This window comes from Scomber japonicus, chromosome 9 (assembly GCF_027409825.1).
Source record: "Scomber japonicus isolate fScoJap1 chromosome 9, fScoJap1.pri, whole genome shotgun sequence".
In the NCBI taxonomy this organism is placed as follows: domain Eukaryota; kingdom Metazoa; phylum Chordata; class Actinopteri; order Scombriformes; family Scombridae; genus Scomber; species Scomber japonicus.
Window position 1 is genome coordinate 5,064,509 of NC_070586.1, and position 26,199 is coordinate 5,090,707.

The window sequence follows — 26,199 nt, forward strand, 5'->3', positions numbered from 1 at the left end:
AGTCCAACCTGCTCTGCCTTACTCTTAATTTCTCCACTAGATTCAACTCTACTTTAATTTAGTTAACTCTACTACTACTCTACTCTAATATAGCGTAGCCTACTCTACTATTCCCAACTCTTTTCAACTTCACACTGTTTCACTCTTTGCTTTTGGACTCAATTGTTAACTAGTCTACTATTCTGACATGTGATGAGTTGGTTCAGGTGTATTTACCCAATCGAAAGCAGCAAATTAGATTAAAAAAAGTCCTCTAATAACTAGCGAATCAATAATTTGAGAATCGTTTACCAAACCTTACAGTGCTGCGATCGACTCTACACTTCTTAATCTGCTCTTAATCTCAGTATTTTATCAGCCCCTCTCTAACCAGTTTGTGTAATTACTTCCTGTAGATGTGAACTGGGGCTCGTCCACTCAGGCTCTGATCTACAACCAGGCTCTGACTCACTGTCTGAACCTCACCGGAGTCGAGGACCACGTCAAAAACTTCAGGTGAGCTCGAACGGCTTTGAGTTGGTCTTTGATCCTGTGTTTGTATTTAATTGATAATGAAAGTGATCGTCTCTCGTCTTTATTCCGTGTTTCCAGGCCGCAGTGTTTGGTGCTTTGCGGTTATCCAAACGCTCGTCCCGCTCTGCTTCAGCTGGTTCATTCTTTCACCAAGAACGTCGGCCTCATGGTCTGCAGTCACGTCAGGACTGTACGTAAAAGCAACATCTAGACCAGGGGGGGTCAAACATGAGGCCCACAGGCCAGAACCGGGCCGTCGAGGGGGGGAATCCAGCCCACTTTCCTTCCTGTGTTCTTTTCCTTTCTTCCTACCTTCCTTTTTTCCTTTCTTTGTTCGTTCCTTCCTTCCTTCCTTCCTTCCTCCGTTTCTTCCATCTGTCCTTATACCTTCCTTTTTTCCTTTCTTCGTTCCTTCCTTCCTTTCATCCTTGCATCTGTCCTTCCTACCTTCCTTCCTTCCTTTCTTCCTTCCTTCCTTCCTTCCTTTCTTCCTTCCTTCGTTTCTTCCATCTGTCCTTCTTTCTTTCCTTCTGTTTGTCCTTCCTACCTTTCTTCCCTCCTTCCTTTTGTCTGGCTTTCCTTCCTTCCCTTCTTATTTCCTTCCTTCCTTCCTTCCCTCCATCTTTTTAATGATCCGACCCACATGAGATCAAATTGGTTTGTTTGTGGCCCTTGAATGAAAATGAGTTGACTCCTCTGCTCTAGACAATTAAATATTAAGTAAAGACAAAGATCTTCTTCTTCTTCCATCAGCTGTTTTCCTCTCTTCTGTTCAGGTGTCTCGTCGGCCGAACTTTAAGGAGCTCTCTCAGGATCACGCCCGCTGTCAACGCTGGCTCAATAAAAAACGGATCAAAGCCTTTTATGCTCACGTCTTCTCTGAAAACCTGAGGCACGGGACGCAGTTCCTCCTGCAGGTAACAACATCTGCTGAAGATATAACTCCTAACCTCCGTAAAACAACAGCTTTCTCTCCAGCGTTGTGTAGTCAGATCCAGTCTATAACTCTCCTGTTGTCCTTGAGTCAAGGAAGGAAGGGAGGAAGAAGGAAGGAAAGGAGGGAGGGAGGAAGGAAAGGAGGGAAGGAAGGAAGGAAGTATAGGAGGAAGGAAGGGAGGAAGGAAGGAAGGACAGAGGAAAGAAGAAAGGGGGGAAGGTAGAGGGGAGGAAGGAAGGAAGGAAGGAAGGACAGAGGAAAGAAGAAAGGAGGGAAGGTAGAGGGGAGGAAGGAAGGGAGGGAGGAAGGGAGCTGGGGGGGAGGAAAGAAGTAAGGAAGGTAGGAGGGAAGGAAAGAAGGACAGAGGAAAGAAGGAAGGGGGGAAGGTAGAGGGGAGGAAAGAAAGAGAGAAGAAGGGAGGAATGAAAGGAAGGAAGGAGGGAAGGAAAGAAGGAGGGAGGGAGGAAGGAAGGACATAAGGAAGGAAGAAAGGGGGAAGGAAGGAAGGAAGGAAGGAAGGAAGGAACAATCAAAATAGATGGGGTCAATTTGATCCGGGAGGACAGCATGAAGGATAAAGTGGATATCTCATACAGTCATAGCAGATTTTAATACTGTATTTTTACAGATTTATTTTTTTTCAAAAGTAATTTTTCTGTTTTGACATCTGGTGGCTTGTGTGTGGTTTGTTGTTTCTTTAGTCCGTCGGTCTCGGCCGCTTGAAGCCGAACACTTTGGTCATGGGCTTCAAGAACAACTGGAGTGACGGAGACATGAGAGACGTGGAGACTTACATCAACACCATACAGTAAGGATTCACAATGACTTTAAAGGTGCAGTGTGGAGAATTGAAAGGTATCTAGTGGAACAGACATGGCAGAAGTATGTTTCAATTAGTGTATAATATGATAAGAGTTGTGTTTTCATTACCTTTTAAAATGAGAGTTGCCATGTTTCTACAGTAGTCCAGGATAGACGACAAACCAAACACTGACTCCAGAGAGGGGCTTTAATGTTTTTCATGACAACCATAGTTTCTGCTACATGGAAGGGGAAGGTGGGAGTATTAACTTGGCTGCAATCTGCAATCTCACCACTAGATGTCACTAAATTCTGCACACTGGTCTTTTAAAAAGCTAATAACATTTTACAAAGTATAACAGAGGTGTCAAACTCATTTTCATTCAAGGGCTACATATAAACCAATTTGATTTCATGTGGGCCAGATCATTGAAACGATGGATGGAAGGAAGGAAGGAAAAAAGAAGGGAAGGAAGGAAAGACAGAGAAGGAGGGAGGAAAGGTAGGAAGGACAGATGGAAGAAACGGAGGAAGGAAGGAAGAACAGAAGGAAGGAAGAACAGAAGGAAGAAAGGAAGGATGGACAGAAGGAAGAAAGGTAGGAAGGAACGAAGAAAGGAAAAAAGGAAGGTAGGAAGGTAGGACAGAAAGAAGAAAGGAAGGAAGGAAGGGAAAAAAGGAAGGTCGGGAGGAAGGACAGATGGAAGGAAGGAAGGAAGAAAGGAAAAAAAGAAGGTAGGGAGGAAGGACAGATGGAAGGTAGGACAGAAAAAAGAAAGGAAGAAAGAAAGGAAAAAAGGAAGGTAGGTAGGAAGGACAGATGGAAGGAAAGAAAAGAACACAGGAAGGAAAGTGGGCCGGACTGCACCCAACGGTGGGCCGGTTCTGGCCCGTGGGCCGCATGTTTGACACCCCTGATGTATAATGTACATTTTGTGTGTTTTGGGATTAATGTCTACCGTGATTCACATGCAGACAGAAAGGATGTTCAACCCTGGTGGGATTCAGCAGAGGATAAAACTGCATTTACACCTATATTTTTAAATTTAGTCAGTATCAAAGATAGCCTAACATGTAAAATATACGTCAAGTTAATATAAACTCTTTAATAATCTTATAAATATTATTTTATGCAATGTTAGGATACATCACAGTACAGTGGTAAGAGCTGCATGATGATAAAACTGGACAAAATAGGGTTAGGGTTAAACTAAATGAATGACAGACATTTGTTTCTTTTTACTGTTTATAACTTAACGTTTGATCTATAAACCATATTTCCTTTGCACCACAGACGTCTTGAGTTTCATTATGTGTTTTTTTATATTCCAGTGATGCCTTTGACCTGCAGTTTGGAGTGGTGATCCTCCGCCTGCAGGAAGGACTCGACATCTCTCACATCCACGGACAAGGTACATCTGTCTGTCAGTCTGTCTGTCTGTCTGTCTGTCTGTCTGTCTGTCTGTGTGTCTGTCTGTCTGTATATCTACTATATGTCCTCTCTCTGTGTCGCTGTAGATGAACTGCTGTCGGACAAGGAGAAGCCACCGAAGGACGTTGTAATTTCTGTCAGTCTGGTTAAAGACTCGGACACTGACTCCTGTCCTTCCAAAACCACCAGCAGCCAGAGCAGCCCGCTCATCATAAGAGGTAAAAGACGAATCCAGTAAAATCAGATGGAGAATGAACACTTAGCCTTAACATCTTGTACTATTTTCAATTAACTGAACTTTTGTTTTTTAAAATTTGTAGTGGATTTTTAAAGTGGAAGCAGACAGAAACTGATAAACAAGCTCTACTAAATATAACAAATGTAAATCAGACAATTTCGGAGGCGTTCGATTGCCAATTCTGTCTCTTTTGATGACACTAGGCTAGTAGATTATCTTTGCTTCCAGTCTTTGTGCTAAACTAGGCTTAATAAATCCTGAACTTGTCTCTAAACTCAACATTCAGGCCAGTTTAAACCAGTTTAGTCTGGTTGAATGGGACTCACAAGATAATGGTATTAACCCTTTGTAGGTAAAATTGAACCCATTTAACTTTTAGGTAACTTTAGCACTTGTATGAGGTATGTAATGCACAGACAGACCATCAGATTGTGTTATGGTTGCTATAGATACAGGTTGTTCTATGGTTGCTATAGATACAGGTTGTTCTTTAGTGTATAAAGGAAGAATAACACAAATCACTGCTGACATCAGAGATCCTGCTAGAGACATTTTTAAAATTTAGTTTTTATTTTTTCATCTTGTAGACGAACAGAATGAGTCTCTAACATGTTTTTAATAAAAGTTTAGAACAAATGAGGTGTGAATGAGGTCTGTAGAGGCTGTAAAACATCACATTTAGGCTCAATGAGAGATATAATCCATGTTTTATGTTGTCATGGCCTCAAAGAGGAAGGAAAAGCAAAGATTTTCTTTTTTGAAATAGCACTTTCTTGGTGTGACCTACAAAGAGTTAAAAAAAACTTGCGTAACTAACAACCAGGTACATTGTCGTCTTAATATTTGGGCAGAGAGTAACTTACCATCACACAGAGATCAGTGTTTTTCTGGCCTCCATGGTTTAAAGCAGGGATGTCAAACATGCGGCCTGTGGGCCAGATCCGGCCCGCCGAGGGATCTGATCCGGCCCACTTTCCTTTTTCCTCCCTTCCTTCCTTTCTGTCTTCTTTTTCTTCCTTCCTTCTTTCCGTCCATCTGTCCTTTCTTCCTTCCTTCCTTCCTTCCTTTATTCCTTCCATCTTTCATTCCTGTCTACTCTTCCTTCTCCTCCTTCTTTTCCTTCCTTTCTTCCTTCCATCATTCCTTCCTTCCTTCCATCATTCCTTCCTTTATTCCTTCCATCATTCCTTCCTTCCTTCCTTTATTCCTTCCATCCTTCCTGTCTTCTCTTCCTTCTCCTCCTTCTATCTGTCCTTCCTCCCTTCCATCCATCCATCCTTCCTTCCTTCCTTCCTGCCTTCCTCCCTCCCTCCCTTCCTTCCTTCCTGCCTTCCTTCCTTCCATCCATCTTTTTAATGATCCGGCCCACGTCAGATTAAATTGAGCAGTATGTGGCCCTTGAATGAAAATGAGTTTGACACCCATGGTTTAAAGTTTCATGCCTGTTTCTAGGTGTGTATCTGATCTTCATTACAAACCACTAGGGGCAGCAAAGACAATATGTTTAGGGAGAGAGTATTAACTTTTATTACCTTACCTTCTGTCCTGTCATGTTCTTTGTTGTCACCTGCTGCAGACACCAAGTCTCCTCTGAGTCTGACCGACCAGCGACTGTTAGAGAGCAGCCAGCAGTTCAAGAAGAAACAAGGAAAAGGAACCATTGATGTCTGGTGGCTGTTTGATGATGGAGGTCAGATCACTTCCTTCCATCCTTCCTTCTTTCCTCCATACTCCTTTCCTTCCTTCCTTCCTTCCTTCCTTCTCTCCTTGCTTCCTTCCTTCGTCCTTTCCTTCCTTCCTTTGTTCCTTCCTCCCTTCCTTCTCTCCTTCCTTTCCCTCCCTACCTCCTTGCCTTTCTTCCTTCCTTCCTCCCTCCCTCCCTTCCTCCTTCCCTCCCTCCTTACTCCTTTCAATCCTTCCTCCTTTCCTTCTTCCCTTCCTTCTCTCCTTACTTCCTTCCTTCCTCCTGTCCTTCCTTGACCCGAGGACACCTTCTTGATATTTATTCCTGTATTATGTTCTGCCTGAGTTATTTATGCTGTTTTATTCTGTTTCTAGTATTGTATGTCTTGAGTTTTGAATGCTGAGCCACATTTAACCCTCCTGTCGTCGTCCTCCCGGGTCAAATTGACCCCATCTCTTCTTTCCTTCCTTCCTTCCTCCCTCTTTCTTTAATTTTTCCTTCATTCTTCCCCTCCTTCCCTCTTTCTTTGCTCCCTCCTCCTTCCATACTTCTTTCCTCACTTTCCCTCCATCCTTCCTTGCTTCCTTCCTTCCTTCCTTCCTTCTCTCCTTACTTCCTTCCTTCCTCCTTTCCTTCCTTCCTTCCTTCCTTTGTTCCTTCCTCCCTTCCTTCTCTCCTTACTTCCTTCCTTTCCCTCCCTACCTCCTTTCCTTTCTTCCTTCCTCCCTCCCTCCCTCCCTTTCTCCTTCCCTCCCTCCTTACTCCTTTCAATCCTTCCTTCCTTCCTTCCTCCTTTCCTTCGTCCCTTCCTTCTCTCCTTACTTCCTTCCTTCCTCCTGTCCTTCCTTGACCCGAGGACAACTTCTTGATATTTATTCCTGTATTATGTTCTGCCTGAGTTATTTATGCTGTTTTATTCTTTTTTATAGTATTGTATGTCTTGAGTTTTGAATGCTGAGCCACATTTAACCCTCCTGTCGTCGTCCTCCCGGGTCAAATTGACCCCATCTCTTCTTTCCTTCCTTCCTTCCTCCCTCTTTCTTTAATTTTTTCCTTCATTCTTCCCCTCCTTCCCTCTTTCTTTGCTCCCCCCTCCTTCCATACTTCTTTCCTCACTTCCTTCCATCCTTCCTTCTTTCCTCCATACTCCTTTCCTTCCTTCCTTCCTTCCTTCTCTCCTTCCTTCTCTCCTTGCTTCCTTCCTTCCTCCTTTCCTTCCTCCCTTCCTTCTCTCCTTACTTCCTTCCTTTCCCTCCCTACCTCCTTTCCTTTCTTCCTTCCTCCCTCCCTCCCTCCCTCCCTTTCTCCTTCCCTCCCTCCCTTCCTCCCTTCCTCCTTCCCTCCCTCCTTACTCCTTTCAATCCTTCCTCCTTTCCTTCGTCCCTTCCTTCTCTCCTTACTTCCTTCCTTCCTCCTGTCCTTCCTTGACCCGAGGACAACAGGAGGGTTAAGATGATTTTCTGTCACACACAATAAAGTTTCTGAATGTGAAAGTTTATCCACATGGGGGGCGAGTTAGTTTAGCATGATGAAACAGACATAAAAACATGTTGCTCATTCATGCAGAAAAATAAGCTTTAAGTTTGTCTGCAACCAAACAAATGTTTTAATGAGTGGAAAAACCTCAACGTGAATTAAAGTTTCGTGAATATGAGCCCCCATATTTTCATCATGCGGTTTTCTTTAACCCTTAAACAGGCAGGAGTGGAAAATTAGATGTAAGAAATCATAATTTGATGTTACTAGTTATATCATTGGCACCTAAAGTAAAACATTTCCATTCATATTTTTAATATATTTTGGATTTTATGAGTTGTATCTCCACCAGGATGCTTTGCCCTTATTAAGGTATAAAATGGTCATAATGGTAAAAACACTTAAATGTATTATTGAACATAGTAAAGTGAAACATTCTGCTCATTAATATCACACATACTAGTTTCTAAACTGATTTTTATCATTTCTATCAAAGTACAAACCTACCGCAACCTTAAATTCTATCAAGTAAAGGCTCATATACAATTAAACAACCACTTTAACCAATCATGCTCCTTAAAGAGTCTGTGTCTCCTGCTGCCTGTTTAACCCTTTATTGGGCAAATAATTATATTTGGTAACTTCTGTAAATATCCCAAAATATCCTTCCTTCCTTCCTTCCTTCCTTCTTTCCTTCCTTCTTTCCTTCCTTCTTTCCTTCCTTTCCTTCCTCCCTGCCTTCTTTCTTCCCTTCCTCTTTTCCTTTCTCCCTCCCTTGTTCCTTATTTCCTCCGTCCTTCCTTCCTTTCCTTCCTTCCATCTGTCCTTCCTCCCTCCCTCCTTCTCTCCTCCCTTCCTTCTTTCCTTCCTCCGTCCTTCCTTCCTTCCTTTCCTTCCTTCCATCTGTTCTTCCTCCCTCCCTCCTTCTCTCCTCCCTTCCTTCTTTCCTTCCTCCATCCCCCTTTCTTCTTCCTTCCTTCCTTCTTTCTTCCTTTCCTCCCTCCCTCCTTCTCTCTTTCTTTCCTCCCCCCTACCTTCCTTCCTTCCTTCTTTCCTCTGTCCTTCCTTCCTTTCCTTCCTCCTTCCTTCCTTCCTTCCTTCCTTCCTTCCTTCCTTCCTTCCTTCCTTCCTTCCTTCCTTCCATCCTTCCTTCCTTCCTTCCTCCCTTCCTTTCAATGAGTGTCCTATAAAGGGTTAAGGGTTAATCTGAGGTTTGACTCTTAAACTTTTTATGAGTAAAGTAAAGGTTTGTGTTTGTGTCTGCAGGCCTGACGCTGCTGATTCCCTACCTGCTGACCAACAGGAGCAAATGGGGCGACTGCAGGATCCGAGTCTTCATCGGCGGGAAAATCAACCGCATCGACCACGACCGCCGAGTGTGAGTCAACAGAAATCTTCTCTACTTCTTTCTGATTTAACTTCAGAAGAGTAAAAATGAAGCCTCTTTTTATTTTCCACTCTGTGTCTTCAGGATGGCCACGCTGCTCAGCAGGTTCAGGATCGACTACTCTGATATCAACGTCCTCGGAGACATTAACACCAAACCCAAGAAACACAAGTACGACTCTGACTTACTCACTTTAAACAGCATCACTGATCGAGTTCATGAGTTCATACAGTATGATGAAAAACTGAGCTGCACGATCACATTTACAACCTTTGTAAAAATGAAAATCATCAGGAGACTAAGAGACCTGGTTTATAAAACTTAACTGATGGATGATTGATTGTCAGAAATGTTTAACCAATCGTGTGTATGAATGTCGAGCTTTGCATTAAAAAGTACTTGCATAAGAATTTCAGCAAATTTAGAATCAGGGCAAAAATAAGTGTAAGATAAACATTAAAAATACAAACATTTAATATTATATTATTAAAATATTATAATTAATATTTCTAAATAATTCTTTCTTAAATAATAATCAGTTACAGTCCTAAATATTAGTTTAACCCTCCTGTTGTCCTCAAGTCAAGGAAGGAGGGGAGGAAGAAGGGAGGAAAGGAAGGAGGAAGAAGGAAGGAAAGGAAGGAGGGAAGGAAGGAAATAAGAAAAGGAGAGAAGGAGGGAGGGAGGGAGAAAGGAAAAGAGGTAGGGAGGAAAGAAGGAAGGAAGGAGGAAAAAGGAAGGAGGGAGGAAGGTAGGAAGGAAGAAAGAAAGGAAGGAAGGAGGAAAGGAAAGAAGGAGGGAGGAAGGAAGGAAGGAGGGAAGGAAGAAAGGGGGATGGAGGAAGGAAAGAAGTAAGGGAGGAAAGAAGGAACAGTCAAATCAGACGGGGTCAATTTGACCCGGGAGGACGACAGGAAGGTTGATCAGGTTTATAACTTACTGTACAGAGTAGCAGAACTGCAGACTGGTTAATACTGATAATACTAATAATTCTGATAACACCTCCATGATAACCAGATGTGTGTATGTGTGTGAATTTGTGTGTATTTGTGTCTCTCAGTAAGTTGACTTTTAAGGAGCTGATCGAGCCGTACAGGCTGAAGGAGGACGACATGGAGCAGGAAGCAGCAGAGAGGCTGAAGGCTCAGGAGCCGTGGAGGATCACCGACAACGAACTGGAGCTCTACAAGACCAAGGTCCGCCTATAGATACCGGCACTGACATCACCACCTCTGACCAATCACAGCGCTGCGCTTACGTTGAAACTACCAGATGTTTTAATTGATGTGATATTTGTGATGTTTTATTTTCAGACCCACCGTCAGATCCGGCTGAACGAGCTGATGAAGGAACACTCGCTCAACGCCAAACTCATCGTCATGTAAGAACTTTTTCCCTCCCTCCTTCCTTCCTACCATCCTTCCTTCCTCCCTCCCTCCTTGTCTCTTTCTTTCCTCCCCGTACCTTCCTTCTTTCCTCTGTCCTTCTTTCCTCCCTTCCTCTTTTCCTTTCTCCCTCCCTCCCTCCCTCCTTCCTACCTTCCTTCCTCCCTCCCTCCTTCTCTCTTTCTTTCCTTTCTTTCCTTCCTCCATCCCCCTTTCTTCCTTTCCTTCCTTCCTTTCTTCCTTCCTTCCTTCCTTCCTCCCTCCCTCCTTGTCTCTTTTTTCTGTCAATCAATCACTTCTGTCTTTCCTCTGTCCTTCTTTCCCTCCTACCTTCCTTCCTTCCTTCTTTGCTTCTTTGCTCCCTCCCTCCCTCCCTCCTTTCCTTCCTTCCTCCACCGAGTGGGGGCCTGTGAGTGTGACTCTACTCTCCAAATACAGTATATATGATATGTAACCATTTATACCCCTTTTCCACGCTATTACATTTATTTATTATCACCTGAAAGATAAACATGTTGTTCTCTTATATACTTTAACTTTTTCAAATGGAGCATATTCAGAGCAGTTTATATGAACTTTGTATTATTCCAGAAAAAAAAATCTAAATTCTGACTTTAAACTAAATATATTTCTCACATGTGGCCCTAATCCTCTTCAGTAGCTTGCCTATAAAGCCATCACCATGGAAACGCTGGCCATTGGACCAAAAGTGGAGCTCATTAAGTCCTATTTGCGTGGCTGAAATTGGCCCTTAAAAAAAAAAGCCCCGCCCAAAAAAAGTTTCAAGCTGCTGGCCCACAGACTTTTTTCTTGGCTTGAGGAAAGTTTAACAAATATAAAACCTGCATGAATCAAAAGTTCATAATTGACTTTGTCTGCAGGTCGCTGCTTCCTGTCAGCAGTTTTAAAGACTTTTACATCGGAGGTCTCTTTTAAAATCTGTTCAATAACAATATTAAACTATATTATCATTCAACACCGATATTACTCTAGTACAGGGGGTTAAACATGAGGCCGGTGGGCCAGAACCGGCCCGACGAGGGGTTCATTCCGGCCCACTTTCCTTCCTGTTTTTCTTTCCTTCCTTCCTTCCTTCCTGTCTTCTTTCCTTCCTTCCTTCCTTCCTTACTTCCTTTTCTTTCATTGTTTCTTTCTTCCATCCTCACCCTCTTTCTTCCTTCCTTCCTTCCTTCCTTCCTTTCACCCTTCCTTCCTTCCTTCTCCTCCTTCTTGTCCTTCCTTCTTTCCCTCCTTCTTACCTTCCTGGCTTCCTTCCTTCATTCCTTCTTTTCTTTCCTTCTTTCCTTCCATTTGTCCTTTCACCCTTCCTTCTTTCCCCCTCTTCTTGTCCTTCCTTCCTTCCTTTCACCCTTTCTTCCTTCCATGGGATTAATAAAGGAATATTTTATTTGTCACTGCAATACCTCAAAGTGACCACTGGGGTAAATATTGGCGCCCTATCAGCTCTTATAACACATCCATCACTTCTCTCTCTCTCTCTCTCTCTCTCTCTCTCTCTCTCTCTCTCTCTCTCTCTCTCTCTCTCTCTCTCCCATTCTCTCTCTCTCTCTCTCTCTCTCTCTCTCTCTGTATAGGAGTATGCCCTTGGCCAGGAAAGGCACAGTCTCTAGCGCCCTCTACATGTGCTGGATGGAAACGCTGTCCAAAGACCTCCCGCCTATGCTGCTGGTCCGAGGAAACCACCAGAGCGTCCTCACCTTCTACTCCTAAAACCAAAAAAACCAAATTCCCCCCCCAGTTCATCCCAACGACGGAGGCAGAACATTTACGCTCCGTGTATATTCATCACAAACAAACATCACTGTGCTTTAAGTTTCGTGTCCCGGATTTGAAACTCTCTGCTGTGAAAGTGTTAAAGTCTAATTTTTAATACATTTTTCTTTTTTTTGTCACTTTAACAAAGTAATCGATCAAATCAACATTTAAATTTGCTGTTTTTCTGTCTTTTTTCAGGTAACAGGCTGTATATTAGCTCTTATGAATGAAAAGTGTTAAATTAAATGTATTATTATTATTTATTAGGCTCAGTAACTACACTATAAATTAACTTATTGTGTCCAGGTTTAATCTTTATTGATAGCGAGAGAACGTGTGCTGGTATTCAGGTGATCTGTGATTATGAAATGGTATTTTATTTTCCACTGAGTTTTAAAATAGTGACAGATTGTATCCATGGTAACATTATTTTATACATTATTTTATTAAAATATTAACTAAATGACGTATTTCTGGTTTTCATTATTTATAGAAGAAATAATAAGGCAGCTTTACATCACTCATAATACTGCAGTACTTTTACTGTAATACTGCATACTACATCACTATAATACTGCAGTACTTTTACTGTAATACTGCATACTACATCACTATAATACTGCAGTACTTTTACTGTAATACTGCATACTACATCACTCATAATACTGCAGTACTTTTACTGTAATACTGCATACTACATCACTATAATACTGCAGTACTTTTACTGTAGTACTGCATACTACATCACTATAATACTGCAGTACTTTTACTGTAATACTGCATACTACATCACTCATAATACTGCAGTACTTTCACTATAATACTGCAGTACTTTCACTATAATACTGCAGTACTTTTACTGTAATACTGCATACTACATCACTCATAATACTGCAGTACTTTCACTATAATACTGCAGTACTTTTACTGCAATACTGCAGTACTTTTACTGTAATACTGCATACTACATCACTATAATACTGCAGTACTTTTACTGTAATACTGCATACTACATCACTATAATACTGCAGTACTTTTACTGTAATGCTGCATACTACATCACTATAATACTGCAGTACTTTTACTGTAATACTGCATACTACATCACTATAATACTGCAGTACTTTTACTGTAATACTGTATACTACATCACTATAATACTGCAGTACTTTTACTGTAATGCTGCATACTACATCACTATAATACTGCAGTACTTTTACTGTAATGCTGCATACTACATCACTATAATACTGCAGTACTTTTACTGTAATACTGCATACTACATCACTATAATACTGCAGTACTTTTACTGTAATACTGCATACTACATCGCTCATAATACTGCAGTACGTTTACTGTAATAGGATTTTTCATGCAGGACTTTCACTTATTAGAGTATTTTTACTTGCAGTATTAGTACTTCTACTTTTAGTAACCTTCTTCAACTACTGCTAAGATACAATAATAAACATAAAATCGTTATATATACTGTTATATATCAGCAAATCATTATTTTTATTATCGTGGCGGCGACACTCTAAAATACACACTCTTCCAGGAGCACTTGAAAGCAGCACCGTTGCGTTCAATGTCCGTGCTCCTGAACGCAGCACGGCACCTTTCACCGACTCACCTGCACTCACTGCTGCACGGACAGGAGAGTAAACACACCTGGGAGCTGCAGACAAGGTGAGACTCTTAATAATCAGCCTGAAACTGTGCTTTTAATCTCACGTTTTAATCGCAGTTGTGAATACGAGGCTGTAGTTAGCTTTAAATGCTAACGCTGATACGTGCTGTCATTCATAAAAACAGCGACGCGAGGTCTTTAAAAACTACTTTAACTCATCAAATCTCTGCTGTTTACTGTCAGCAGGTACATTAATGTGAGCTTTAGTTCCTGCTGTGACTGAAGCTCGTTGAATGCAACAGTCAATGCAACTTTATTTGCGTTTACAGTCGTTTTTATTAATATTATAAACACGTTAAACTGAATAAATGATCATTACTCACTACTGAAAGCTTTACGAGTCTGCATATAACCATAGAAATGTGACTTTTTATGTGTTCCTCGTGTTATTCAAGGTGTTTTATAAAAGGTTACTTAACAGGCAGATCCTGTGATTGATTGACAGCTGTTTGTACCAATGAGAGCAAAGGAGGAGAGTCTTATTTAATGTTTTACTTTTAAGAAGGAAGCTTTATTTATTTATTACTCAATGTGCTTTACATAAAAATAAAACATTAAACAGTAAGAGTTGGAAACAAAGAAAATAAAAACTTACAATTAAAATAAAACCCCATTAATAGTAAATATTGGAAACATTAAAACATACAATTTAAAAACGAGAAAAGCTTATTGTTATATAGTTCCTCAAGATTAAAAATGTTTTCTGGTTGGTTTATTTATTTAACTTCATCCTGCAGGTAAAGCTGAGTACAAACTTTCACTTTTTTAAATAAAAAATTAAGATTATATTAAATCAACTCAAATAAGTCTGCAGTTCTTCCATATGTCCACCAGATGGCGCCAAAGAAAAGTTTACTATCATTACAAATTACATTTTTTTTTTTGCTCTATAAAATGTCAGAAAATGATGAAAAATGATCATTAAAAATTCCTGAAGTCTTTAAAGGTCTTATTTTTTTTTATCATAATAACAGAAGAAAAGCCAAATGTATTAATTTTATAAAGATATAAAACGAAAAAAAGCAGAAATCTTGACATACTTAGACTTATTTTATTAGTAGATTATAAAAATACTTGCTTATTGTTTTCAAGAAGTTCCTCAAGATTAATGATTTACTTTCTCTTTTTTAAATATAAAAATCATGATTATATTTAATCAACTCAAATAAATATGCAGTTCTTACATATGACCACCAGATGGCGCCAAAGAAACGTTTATTATCATTACAAATTAGTCTGCTGATTATTATTTTTTGCTCTATAAAATGTTTTTAATAATTATGATTATGAAAAAAATGATCATTAAAGTTTCCTGAAGTCTTTAAATAACATTTTTTGTCCTATTAACAGAAGAAAAGCAGAAATCTTTGGTATTTTTGACACTCATCTTATTAATAGATTAAATTTAACCCTCCTGTCTTCCTCCCGGGTCAAATTGACCCCATCTCTCTTTTGACTGTTCCTTCTTTCCTTCCTCTCTTCTTCCCTCTTTCTTTAATTTTTCCTTCCTTCTTCCCCTCAACACTTCTTTCTTTGCTACCTCCTTCTTCCTTCCTTCCTCCTTTCCCCCCTCCCTCCTTACTCCTTTCTTTCCTTCCTTCCTTCCTTCCTTCCTCCCTCCCTCCTCTCCTAAATTCCTTCCTCTTTTCATCCTTACTGCTTTCCCCCCTCCCTCCCTTCCTCCCTCCTTACTCCTTTCCTCCCTCCCTCTTCACTTCTTTCCTTCCTTACTCCTTTCCCCCCTCCCTCCTTACTCCTTCCTTCCTTCCTTCCTTCCTCCCTCCCTCCTCTCCTAAATTCCTTCCTCTTTTCATCCTTACTCCTTTCCTCCCTCCCTCCCTCCTTACTCCTTTCCATCCTTACTCCTTTCCTCCCTCCCTCCCTCCTTACTCCTTTCCATCCTTACTCCTTTCCTCCCTCCCTCCCTCCTTACTCCTTTCCTCCCTCCCTCCCTCCCTCCTTACTCCTTTCCTTCCTTCCTTCCTTCCTTCTCTCCTAAATTCCTTCCTCTTTTCGTCCTTACTGCTTTCCCCCCCTCCCTCCCTTCCTCCCTCCTTACTCCTTTCCTCCCTCCCTCTTCACTTCTATCCTTCCTTCCTTCTGTCCTTCCTTGACCTGAGGACAACAGGAAGGTTAAACACGTATATCTCATTAAATGCTTCCTCCTCTTCCTCCCTCCTCATTAACCTGATGTCCTCTTCCTCCTCTTCCTCCCTCCTCATTAACCTAATATCCGGTTCCTCCTCTTCCTCCCTCCTCTTCCTCCCTCCTCATTAACCTGACATCCTGTTCCTCCTCTTCCTCCCTCCTCATTAACCTGACATCCTCTTCCTCCTCCTCTTCCTCCCTTCTCATTAACCTGATATCCTCTTCCTCCTCTTCTTCCTCCCTCCTCATTAACCTGACGTCCTCTTCCTCCTCCTCTTCCTCCCTCCTCATTAACCTGACGTCCTGTTCCTCCTCTTCTTCCTCCCTCCTCATTAACCTGACGTCCTCTTCCTCCTCCTCTTCCTCCCTCCTCATTAACCTGACGTCCTCTTCCTCCTCTTCTTCCTCCCTCCTCATTAACCTGACGTCCTCTTCCTCCTCTTCCTCCCTCCTCTTCCTCCTCTTCCTCCCTCCTCATTAACCTGACATCCGGTTCCTCCTCTTCCTCCCTCCTCATTAACCTGACGTCCTATTCCTCCTCTTCCTCCCTCCTCATTAACCTGACATCCTGTTCCTCCTCTTCCTCCCTCCTCATTAACCTGACGTCCTGTTCCTCCTCCTCTTCCTCCCTCCTCATTAACCTGACGTTCTCTTCCTCCTCCTCTTCCTCCCTTCTCATTAACCTGATATCCTCTTCCTCCCTCCTCATTAACCTGACGTCCTCTTCCTCCCTCCTCTTCCTCCCTCCTCATTAACCTGACGTCCGGTTCCTCCTCCTCTTTCTCCTCCTCTTCCTCCTCCTCTTCCTCCCTCTTCATTAACCTGACGTCCTCTTCCTCCTCTTCCTCCCTCCTCCCTCCTCTTCCTCCCTCCTCATTAACCTGACGTCCTGTTCCTCCTCTTCCTCCCTCCTTCCTCCCTCCTCTTCCTCCCTCCTCATTCACCTGACGTCCTGTTCCTCCACTTCCTCCCTCCTCCCTCCTCTTCCTCCCTCCTCATTAACCTGACATCCGGTTCCTCCTCTTCCTCCCTCCTCATTAACCTGACGTCCTCTTCCTCCTCTTCCTCTTCCTCCAGCCGTGATGACGAGCCTCCAGATGAGTGCGAAGGAGGAGATGTTGGAGAAGTTTCTAGATGCGGCGTCCAGAGGAGACGTGAGCCAGCTGTCCTCTCTGCTGTCCAGCGTCCCGTCGCTAAGCAACCAGACGGGACGCAACGGCTGGAGCGCGCTCATGTTCGCCGCACGCAACGGACACTATGACGTAGCCGAGACGCTGCTGGCACACGGGTACCAACTCTTCTCCTCTCCTTCTGTCCTTCCTTCCATCTGTCCTTCCCCCCTTTCTTCCTTCTGTTCTACCCTCCTCCCTACCTTCCTTTTTTCCTTTTTTCCTTTCTTCATTCCTTCTTCCTTCTGTCCTTCCATCTGTCCTTCATCCTTTTCTTCCTTCATTCTCTCTCTTCCATCTTTCCTTTCTCCCTTTCTTCCTAATGTTCTTTCATCTGTCCTTCCTTCCTTCCTTCCTTCCTTGCATCTGTCCTTCCTCCCTTTCTTCCTCTCTCTTCCTTCCCTCCTCCCTACCTTCCTTTTTTCATTCCTTCCTTCCTTTCTTCCTTCCATCTGTCCTTCCTCCCTACCTTCCTTTCTTCCTTCTGTCCTTCCTTGCATCTGTCCTTCCTTCCTTCCTTTCTTCCTTCTGTCCTTCCTTGCATCTGTCCTTCCTCCCTCCCTTCCTTTCTTCCTTCTATCCTTCCTTGCATCTGTCCTTCCTCCCCTACCTTCCTTTCTTCCTTCTGTCCTTCCTTGCATCTGTCCTTCCTTCCTTCCTTTCTTCCTTCTGTCCTTCCTTGCATCTGTCCTTCCTCCCTCCCTTCCTTTCTTCCTTCTATCCTTCCTTGCATCTGTCCTTCCTCCCTACCTTCCTTTCTTCCTTCTGTCCTTCCTTGCATCTGTCCTTCCTTCCTTCCTTTCTTCCTTCTGTCCTTCCTTGCACCTATCCTTCCTCCCTACCTTCCTTCTGTCCTTCTATCCTTCCTTGCATCTGTCCTTCCTTCCTCACTAAAAGGACAGAAGACTATGAGATAAAAGAGGCAGAAAGGAAGGAAGGATGGAAGGGAAAAAAAGACAGGAAGGAAAGTGGGCCGGATTGAATCCCCCGGAGGGCTGCACAGATTTTAATGCAGGGGTGTCAAACATGAGGCCCGCGGACCAGAACCGGCCCACTTTCCATCCTGTGTTCTTTTCCTTCCTTCCATCTGTCCTTCCTCCTTTCCTCCCTTTCTTCCTTCCTTCTCTCTCTTCCATCTTTACTTTCTCCCGTTCTTCCTTCTGTCCTTCCTTCCATTCATCCATCCTTCCTTTATTTTTTTCTTTCTTCGTTCCTCCCTTTCTTCCATCTGTCCTTCCTCCCTTCCTTCCTTCCTTCCTTCCTTCCTCCTGTCCTTCCTCCTGTCTTCTTTTCCTTCCTTCCATTCATCCTTCCTTCCTTTATTTCTTCCCTCCTTCCTTCCATCTTTTCCTGCACAGAGAAGGAAAAAAAGTCACAAAACTTGTAGTAGATAGAATAACTTTATGAATGGACCGATGTCATTTCCTCTCTTCCTCCTTCCAGCTGTGACAAGTTCTCGGGGTGAACAGCTCGTCTCAGACCGCCTACGACATCTCTAAGTTCTGGGGTCACCGTCACATCTCCAACCTGCTCGTTGGGACGGACCACGGCTGCCGGCGGCGTCCTGCCGACCTCTGACCTCGGCCAGCCGGAGAACTTCTTCAGCAGAGAGACTCTGGACCCGTCTGAGCGGGAAGAGGACGGGAACGCTCGATGGCTGGAGGCCAAACAGAGCGAGAAGGAAACAGTTTTACCTTCTGTTCTCCAACCTGAACCCCATGATCAGCTGCTCACTGGAGGACGAGACTCAGGAGGTAATGTCATATAATATGATTCATGTTGTCCTCGAGTCAAGGAAGGAAGGAAAGGAGGGAGGAAGAGAGGAAGAAGGAAGGAAAGGAAGGAAGGGAGGAAGAAGGAAGGAAAGGAGGGAGAAAATAAGGAAGGAAGGGAGGGAGGAAGGAAGGATGGAAGGGAGGAAGGAAGGCAGGAAGGAAGGAAGGAAGGAAGGAAATAAGGAAGGAAGGAGGGAGGGAGGGAGGGAGGGGGGGGGAGGAAGGGGAGGGGGGGGGGGGGGAGGAAGGGAGGGAGGAAATAAGGAAGGAAGGAAGGGAGGGAGGAAGGAAGGATGGAAGGGAGGAAGAAGGAAGGAAAGGAGGGAGGAAGGAAGGAAGGAAGGAAAGAAGGAAGGAAAGGAGGGAGGAAATAAGGAAGGAGGGAAGGGAGGAAGGAAGGATGGAAGGAAGGAAGGAAAGGAAGGACGAAGGAAAGAAGGAAGGAAGGATGGCGGAAAGGAAAGGAGGAAGGAAGGAAAGAAGGACAGAGGAAAGGAGGAAGGAAGGAAAGAAGGACAGAGGAAAGGAGGGAGGAAGGAAGGAAGAAGGAAGGAAGGAAGGATGGAGGAAAGACGGAAGAAAGGTAGGGGGAGGACAGAAAAGAGAAGGAGGGAGGGAGAAAGGAAGGAAGGAAAGAAGAGAAGAAGGAAGGAAGGTTGGAGGAAAGAAGGAAGGAAGGACGGTAGGGGGGGAGGACAGAAGAAGAGAAGAAGGTAGGAAGGAAGGACAGAGGAAAGGAGGGAGGAAGGAAGGATGGAGGAAAGAAGGGAGGAAGGAAGGATGGAGGAAAGAAGGAAGGAAGGTAGGGGGGAGGACAGAAAAAGAGAATGAGGGAGGGAGAAAGGAAGGAAGGAAGGAAGGGAAGAAGGAAGAAAGGAAGGAAGGAAGGTTGTAGGAAAGAAGGAAGGAAGGACGGTAGGGGGGGAGGACAGAAAAAGAGAAGAAGGAAGGAAGGTTGGAGGAAAGAAGGAAGGAAGGAAGGACGGTAGGGTTAGGGTTAGCTAAGCAGTTAAAGTGACTCTGATCTCTTGTGATTCTAACAGGAAGTGAGCAAACTGTGTCGCTTCAGATACGACGATGTTAAAGATCTCCTCCAGAAAGAAACCACCGTGCTCATCTTCCTCGGGGGTGGAGAAGAAGAAAAAGCCTTCCTCCTCCTCCTCCTCCTCCTCTTCCTCGCAGATGGACGGCTCTATCTGGGGACCCTCCTGCTTGGTTCGCCGTCGGCTCGGACGAAGACGCAGCCGAGCTTCTGAAGCGCTGCAGAGAGAAGAGCTGCTCCTTCCCAAAGACGCCGAACAGAGACCTGCTGAAGCTCAGCGAGGAAGAGGCTGGTGAGGAAGAGGATGAAGAGTGGTGAAATCTTCATCATCAGTGTCCTGAAGCAAAACTCAGGGAGGACAGGAGGGAGGAAAGAAGGGAGGAAGGAATGAGGGAAGGAGGGAGGGAGGGAGGGAGGGAGGGAGGAAAGAAGGGAGGAAGGAATGAAGGAAGGGAGGGAGGGAGGGAGGAAAGGAAGAAGGACAGGAGGAAGGAAGGAAGGAGGGAGGAAGGACAGGAAGGAGGAATGAAGAAGGAAGGAAAGGAGGGAGAAGGACAGGAGGGAGGAAAGAAGAGAGGAAGGAATGAAGGGAGGAAGGAAGAAGGGAGGGAGGAAGGAAGGAAGGAAGGAAGGGAAGAAAGGAGGAATGAAGAAGGGAGGAAGGAATGAAGGAAGGAGGGAGGGAGGAAGGAATGAAGGAAGGAGGGAGGGAAGGAGGGAGGGAGAAAGGAAAAGAGGAAGGGAAGAAAGGAGGAATGAAGAAGGAAGGAAAGGAGGGAGGAAGGACAGGAGGGAGGAAAGAAGGGAGGAAGGAGGAAGGGAGGGAGGGAGGAAGGGAAGAAAGGAGGAATGAAGAAGGAAGGGAGGAAGGAAGGAAGGACAGGAGGGAGGAAGGAAGGAAGGAAGGAAGGGAAGAAAGGGAGGAATGAAGAAGGAAGGAAAGGAGGGAGGAAGGGAGGAAAGGAGGAAGGAAGGAAGGGAAGAAAGAAGGAATTAAAGGATGGAGGAAAGAAGGGAGGAAGGAATGAAGGAGGGAGGGAGGGAGGGGAGGGAGGAAGGAGGGAGGGAGGGAGGGAGGAAAGGAGGAAGGAAGGAAGGGAAGAAAGAAGGAAGGAAAGGATGGAGGAAAGAAGGGAGGAAGGAATGAAGGAGGAGGGAGGGAGGATGGAAGGAAGGGAGGAAGGAATGAAGGAAGGAGGGAGGGAGGAGAAAGGAAAAGAGGAAGGATGGAAGGAAGGGAAGAAAGAAGGAATGAAGAAGGAAGAAAGAAGGAATGAAGAAGGAAGGAAAGGAGGGAGGGAAGGACAGGCGGGAGGAAAGAAGGAAGGAAAGGGAGGGAGGGAGGAATGAAGAAGGAAGGAAAGAAGGGAGGAAGGACAGGAGGGAGGAAGGAAAGGAGGAATGAAGAAGGAAGGAAAGAAGGGAGGAAGGAGCTTTTAATAAAGGTTGATATAGTTCAAAGTGCTTCAATAATAAAACAGAACAAGTGAAAACATAAAATAAAAGAGAGAAATGCACACAAGAGGAAAATAAGGAATGACAAAAATGTAAATAAAGTAAAATAAATAATAATTAAAAAGTTAGAGAGAAAAAAAATGGGTTATAAAATAGATTAAAAAGACAAAACAGAAGTTAAAATGAAATAAAAGAGATAAAAAATGAGGCTAAAACTAGATTAAATGAATGATAATGTAAAATAATAATATATAATATATAATATATATTTTTTTTAACTTCTGATTAAAGTTAAAGAGGAAATAACGAAGGAGAGAAGCATGAGAAACATGAGAGCAGCAGAGAGAGAGATGATGTAATCTGACTTTCTGTAACATCCTAACTCACATTTATCTCACAATCTGACTAACGTCTCATCGTTATCGAACAAAAAACATCACTAATGCACTAAAAGTTGTGGTTCTTGTCACACAGTCTGAACTGAAAGTGCCTTATAAACGACAGATTATAGATTATAGATTATAGATTACATATATTACTTAACAAAAAGTCTGAATTAAGCCTTTAAACATCTGCAGGCAACAGTAAATAATCTGTACTAAAGCTTTATATTAGGGCTGTCAAACGATTAATTTTTTTAATCGAGATTAATCGCAGAATTTCCATAGTTAATCACGATTAATCACATTTTGAATTGCGTGTTTAAAATCCTGTTATTTTCCATTTGAAGGCAGTTTTTAGCCCATAATGTAAAGCATTTCTTACCAGAGTGTCTTAACTGGGAATCAATTACGGCTCTCCTCCCTCCCTCCTTTCCTTCCTTCCTTCCTTCCTACCTTCCTTCCCTCCTTTCCTCCCTCCCTCCATCCTTTCCCTCCCTCCTTTCCTTCCGTCCTTCCTTCCCTCCTTTCCTCCCTCCCCTCCATCCTTTCCTCCCTCCCTCCTTTCCTTCCCTCCTTTCCTTCATTCCATCCTTTCCTACCTCCCTCCTTTCCTTCCTTCCTTCCTTCCTACCGTCCTTCCCTTCTTTCCTTCGTTCCTTCGTCCCTTCGTCCCTCCCTCCCTCCCTTCCCTCTTTCCTTTCGTCCCTCCTTTCCTTCGTTCCTTCATCCCTCCCTTCCCTCCTTTCCTTCCTTCCCTCCCTCCCTCCTTTCTTTCCTTCCTTTCTTTCTACCTTTCTCCCTCCCCTCCCTTCCTCCCTTCCTACCTTCCTCCCTTCCTACCTTCCTTCCTTCCTACCTTCCCTCCCCAGTTTTAAGCCCATAATGTAAAGCATTTCTTACCAGAGTGTCTTAACTGGGAATCAATCACGGCTCTGCTGCGACTCCCACACTCCAAAATGGTCCTTTGGTGGAGCTGAGGCTGGCTTGGCTGCACCTGGGTGTTTAGCGTGGAGGTGCTAACTCAAACTCCACGTACTCCGGTGGTAGTTAAACTCCGTTTGACACAGGTTGCATTTTACTTTTGACTTGTCAACTGAAGTGTCTGGAAGTGTTTTAAAGTTAAACAAGCCGTTCAAAAGTCCAGTAGCTCTCTTACTTTCCATCAGCGCGGTAGGTTTACTGCAGGAGGCCACTTCAAAGCATAGCGCTACAGCTAGAGGAGCCGTCTACGGGGGAGTAGAAGGGACAAAAAGGCTTGCAACATTAAAATGCAATTAAAAAATGAACGCGTTATGGATTGCATTAATCTAATAGTGATTAACTCGTTAACGCTGACAGCCCTACTTTATATATATTAATAAATCTAACCCTTTCCTCCTCCTTGGGTGTAAAGGCGTGGTGGCTCAGGCTCGCTCGGTGTTGGCTTGGCACAGCCGCTACAGCTTCTGCTCAACGTGCGGCAGCGGCACCAGACTACAGGAAGGAGGATACAAGAGGAGCTGCATGAACCCGGACTGCAGGAGTCTGAAGGGGATCCACAACACCTGCTACCCACGAGTCGGTACGGAGCCCACACAGTGTTTAGTTTAGTTTTTAATTTTATATAATCTTTAATTAAATGTTATATTCCATTTTTTTTTTTGTAGTTTTTTTATTTTAATACTAAATTTAATTTTGTAGATTTTATGTTTTATTTTATTTTATTGTATTTTTTATTTTATTTTATTTTTGTATTTTATATAATATTTTATTAAATGTTATATTTCATCTTTTTTTTTTTAATTGTAGTTTTTATTCTATTTTATTTTATATTTTCTTTCTTTCTTTATTATATTGATTTTTTTTATTTTATTTTATTTTATTTTGGAATTTTTATTTTATTTATTTTATTGTTGTATTTTTATTTTATTTATTTTATTGTTGTATTTTTTATTTTTTATTTTATTTAATCTCATTTTGTAGTTTTTTTATTACCTATTTTATTTCTCTCTATTTAATATAATTTTTATTTTAATGTATTTATTTATTATTTATTCATCTTTTGTATTCTATTTTATTTTTGTCATTTGTGAAGAACATAAATATTAATAAACATTACTGATAAATGTATTCATTTAACTTATTTTGATAGGGTCTTTTTCCTCTTCCTGTGTTGTAGATCCAGTGGTCATCATGCTGCTGATCCATCCTGATGGAAACCAGTGCTTACTGGGAAGAAAGAAAGTTTTCCCTCCAGGAATGTTTTCCTGTCTGGCCGGATTCATAGAGCCTGGTAACACACACACACACACACACACACACACACAGAGACACAGAAACACACATACACACACACACACACACACACACACAGACACACACTCACATACACACACACACACACACACACACAGACACAGAGACACACACACACACACACACACACACACACACACACACACACACACACACACTCACATACACACACACACAGTCACAGAGAGACATAGATACACACACACACACACACACACACACACACACACACACACACACACACAGACAGAGACAGAAACACACACACGCACCACACACACACACACACACACACACAGAAACACACATACACAGAAACACACATACACACACACACACACACACACAGAAACACCACACACACACACACACACACACACACAGACAGACAGACACACACACACACACACACACACAAACAGACAGACACACACACACACCACACACTCACACACATAGACACACACACACAGAAACACACACAGACATAGACACAGAAGCACACAAACACACACACACCCTCACCCTCAGATGTGTGTGTGTGTGTGTGTGTGTGTGTGTGTGTGTGTGTGTGTGTGTGTGTGTCTCAGGAGAGACGATAGAGGAGGCGGTGCGTAGAGAGTCTGAGGAGGAGAGCGGAGTGAAAGTCGGACCGGTTCAATACGTTTCCTGTCAGCCGTGGCCGATGCCGTCCAGCCTCATGATTGGCTGCCTGGCCGTCGCCATGTCAACCGTCATCAAGGTGGACGAGAACGAGATCGAGGAGGCTCGCTGGTTCCCACGGCAACAGGTACAAACTTCTTCTTCTACTTCTACTTCTTCTACTTCTACTTCTTCTTCTCCTTCTTCTTCTTCTTCTGCTCCTTCTTCTTCTTCTTCTTCTTCTTCTTCTACCACTTCTTCTTCTTCTTCTACCATTTCTTCTTCTTCTTCTTCTTCTTCTTCTACCACTTCTTCTTCTTCTTCTTCTAATATTACTGATTTTATTACTTGTCTGCTTATTTATTTTTTATTTTTTATTTATTTTATTTCTATTGATGCTCTTTTTTTGTTTTTTACTGTCCACTTTGCTGCTGTAATAATGTAAATTATTAGGAATATCTTATATTATTAGTTCTGATGATGACAACAACTACAATAATTATAATATAATAAATAAAATAGATGATATAAGGTGGAGTTACCGGAGCTTTCAGCTACATTTTATGGCTTTCATCAGTAAATTAAGTTTGTACAGTTTTCAAAATAATAATAGTTTAATTAGAATTTTATGTTATTGTATTATTTTTATATCTTATTTTATATTTTACTCTATTTTATTTTAGTTTATATTTTTATTTTTATTTTATTTATTTTTTTTATATATATTTTTATTTCATATTTTTATTTTATTTTATTTTATATTTTACTCTATTTTATTTTATTTTATATTTTATATTTTATATTTTATATTTTATTTTATTTTATTTTATATTTTTATTTTATGTTTTTATTCATATGTTCATATGATGACAACAACTATAATTATTATAATATAATAGATATAATAGATTATATAAGGACGAGTTACCGGAGCTTTCAGCTACATTTTATGGCCTTCATCAGCAAATTAAGTTTGTACAATTGTCAAGAAAATTGTTGTTTTTTTCAAAATAATAATAATAATAATAATAATAATAGTTTAATTAGAATTTTATTATTTTTGTTTTTGTTTATTAATTTGTATTATTTTTATATCTTATTTTATATTTTACTCTATTTTATTTCATTTTATTTTATTTTATTTTATTTTCTATTTTTTAATTATTTTTTTTATTTTATTTTATATTTTTATTTTATATTTTACTCAATTTTAATTTATTTTATATTTTTATTTTATATTATTTTATTTTATATGATGACAACAACTAGAATAATTATATAATAATAAATAAAATAGATGATATGATGTTGAGTTACCGGAGCTTTCAGTATGGAAGTAAATCTGTGCCATCTGCTTTTGAATTTGAATTTTTAGCACTGAATTTTTTTGCATCGAATTCAAACACTGAATTTTTTTTTCATTGAAATCAGACTTTGAATTTTAAAAGCCATTGAATTTCAAGAACTGATTTTTTTTTGTTTAAAATTTTTTGTTTTTGTTTAAAAAAATTCAGTGTAAAAAAATTCAGTGTTTCAAATTCACAGAATTTTTGACACTGAATTTTTGAAGACAATGAATTTTTTTACACTGAATTCTTTTTAAAATTAGAAAAAAATCAGGAAAAAAAAATTCAGTTCTTGAAAAACTCCTTCCTCTCTCTCCTCTCCTTCCTCTCTCTCCTCTCCTTCCTCTCTCTCCTCTCTCTCCTCTCTCTCACCTCCTCTTCTTCCTCTCTCTCTCTCCTCTCTCTCCTCTCTCTCACCTCCTCTTCTTCCTCTCTCTCTCTCTCCCTCTCCTCTCTCTCCTCTCTCCTTCCTCTCTCCTTCCTCTCTCTCCTTCCATATTTCAGCTACAGTTTATGGCCTTCATCAGCAAATTAAGTTTTTACAGAAGATGTTTTTTTGTTGTTTTTCAAAATAATACTAATTAAATTCAAATGTAGTTTTATTATTTTATGTTTATATAAATTT

At 41.8% G+C, this 26,199-nt stretch overlaps 2 protein-coding genes across 2 annotated transcripts in view; both read left to right on the forward strand.

Moving 5' to 3' along the window:
* LOC128365448 (solute carrier family 12 member 2-like) overlaps window positions 1-12,080 on the forward strand; it is a 33,156-nt gene extending 21,076 nt beyond the window's left edge. Inside the window, exons 15-26 of the mRNA XM_053326194.1 lie at window positions 396-495; window positions 592-703; window positions 1,290-1,430; window positions 2,152-2,258; window positions 3,584-3,663; window positions 3,770-3,901; window positions 5,498-5,611; window positions 8,348-8,459; window positions 8,553-8,639; window positions 9,529-9,664; window positions 9,782-9,849; window positions 11,449-12,080. Of these exons, the coding sequence (XP_053182169.1) occupies window positions 396-495; window positions 592-703; window positions 1,290-1,430; window positions 2,152-2,258; window positions 3,584-3,663; window positions 3,770-3,901; window positions 5,498-5,611; window positions 8,348-8,459; window positions 8,553-8,639; window positions 9,529-9,664; window positions 9,782-9,849; window positions 11,449-11,584 (1,325 nt within the window). The 3' untranslated portion in view covers window positions 11,585-12,080. The remainder of the gene's footprint in view (window positions 1-395; window positions 496-591; window positions 704-1,289; window positions 1,431-2,151; window positions 2,259-3,583; window positions 3,664-3,769; window positions 3,902-5,497; window positions 5,612-8,347; window positions 8,460-8,552; window positions 8,640-9,528; window positions 9,665-9,781; window positions 9,850-11,448) is intronic.
* A 1,143-nt stretch (window positions 12,081-13,223) lies between these two features.
* Window positions 13,224-26,199, forward strand: part of nudt12 (nudix (nucleoside diphosphate linked moiety X)-type motif 12) — a 14,192-nt gene continuing 1,216 nt past the window's right edge. The window contains 12 exon segments of the mRNA XM_053324868.1: window positions 13,224-13,318; window positions 16,545-16,755; window positions 18,080-18,095; window positions 18,098-18,190; window positions 18,192-18,326; window positions 18,328-18,390; window positions 19,455-19,535; window positions 19,537-19,596; window positions 19,598-19,745; window positions 22,685-22,852; window positions 23,450-23,563; window positions 24,177-24,376. Of these exon segments, the coding sequence (XP_053180843.1) occupies window positions 16,550-16,755; window positions 18,080-18,095; window positions 18,098-18,190; window positions 18,192-18,326; window positions 18,328-18,390; window positions 19,455-19,535; window positions 19,537-19,596; window positions 19,598-19,745; window positions 22,685-22,852; window positions 23,450-23,563; window positions 24,177-24,376 (1,284 nt within the window). The 5' untranslated portion in view covers window positions 13,224-13,318; window positions 16,545-16,549.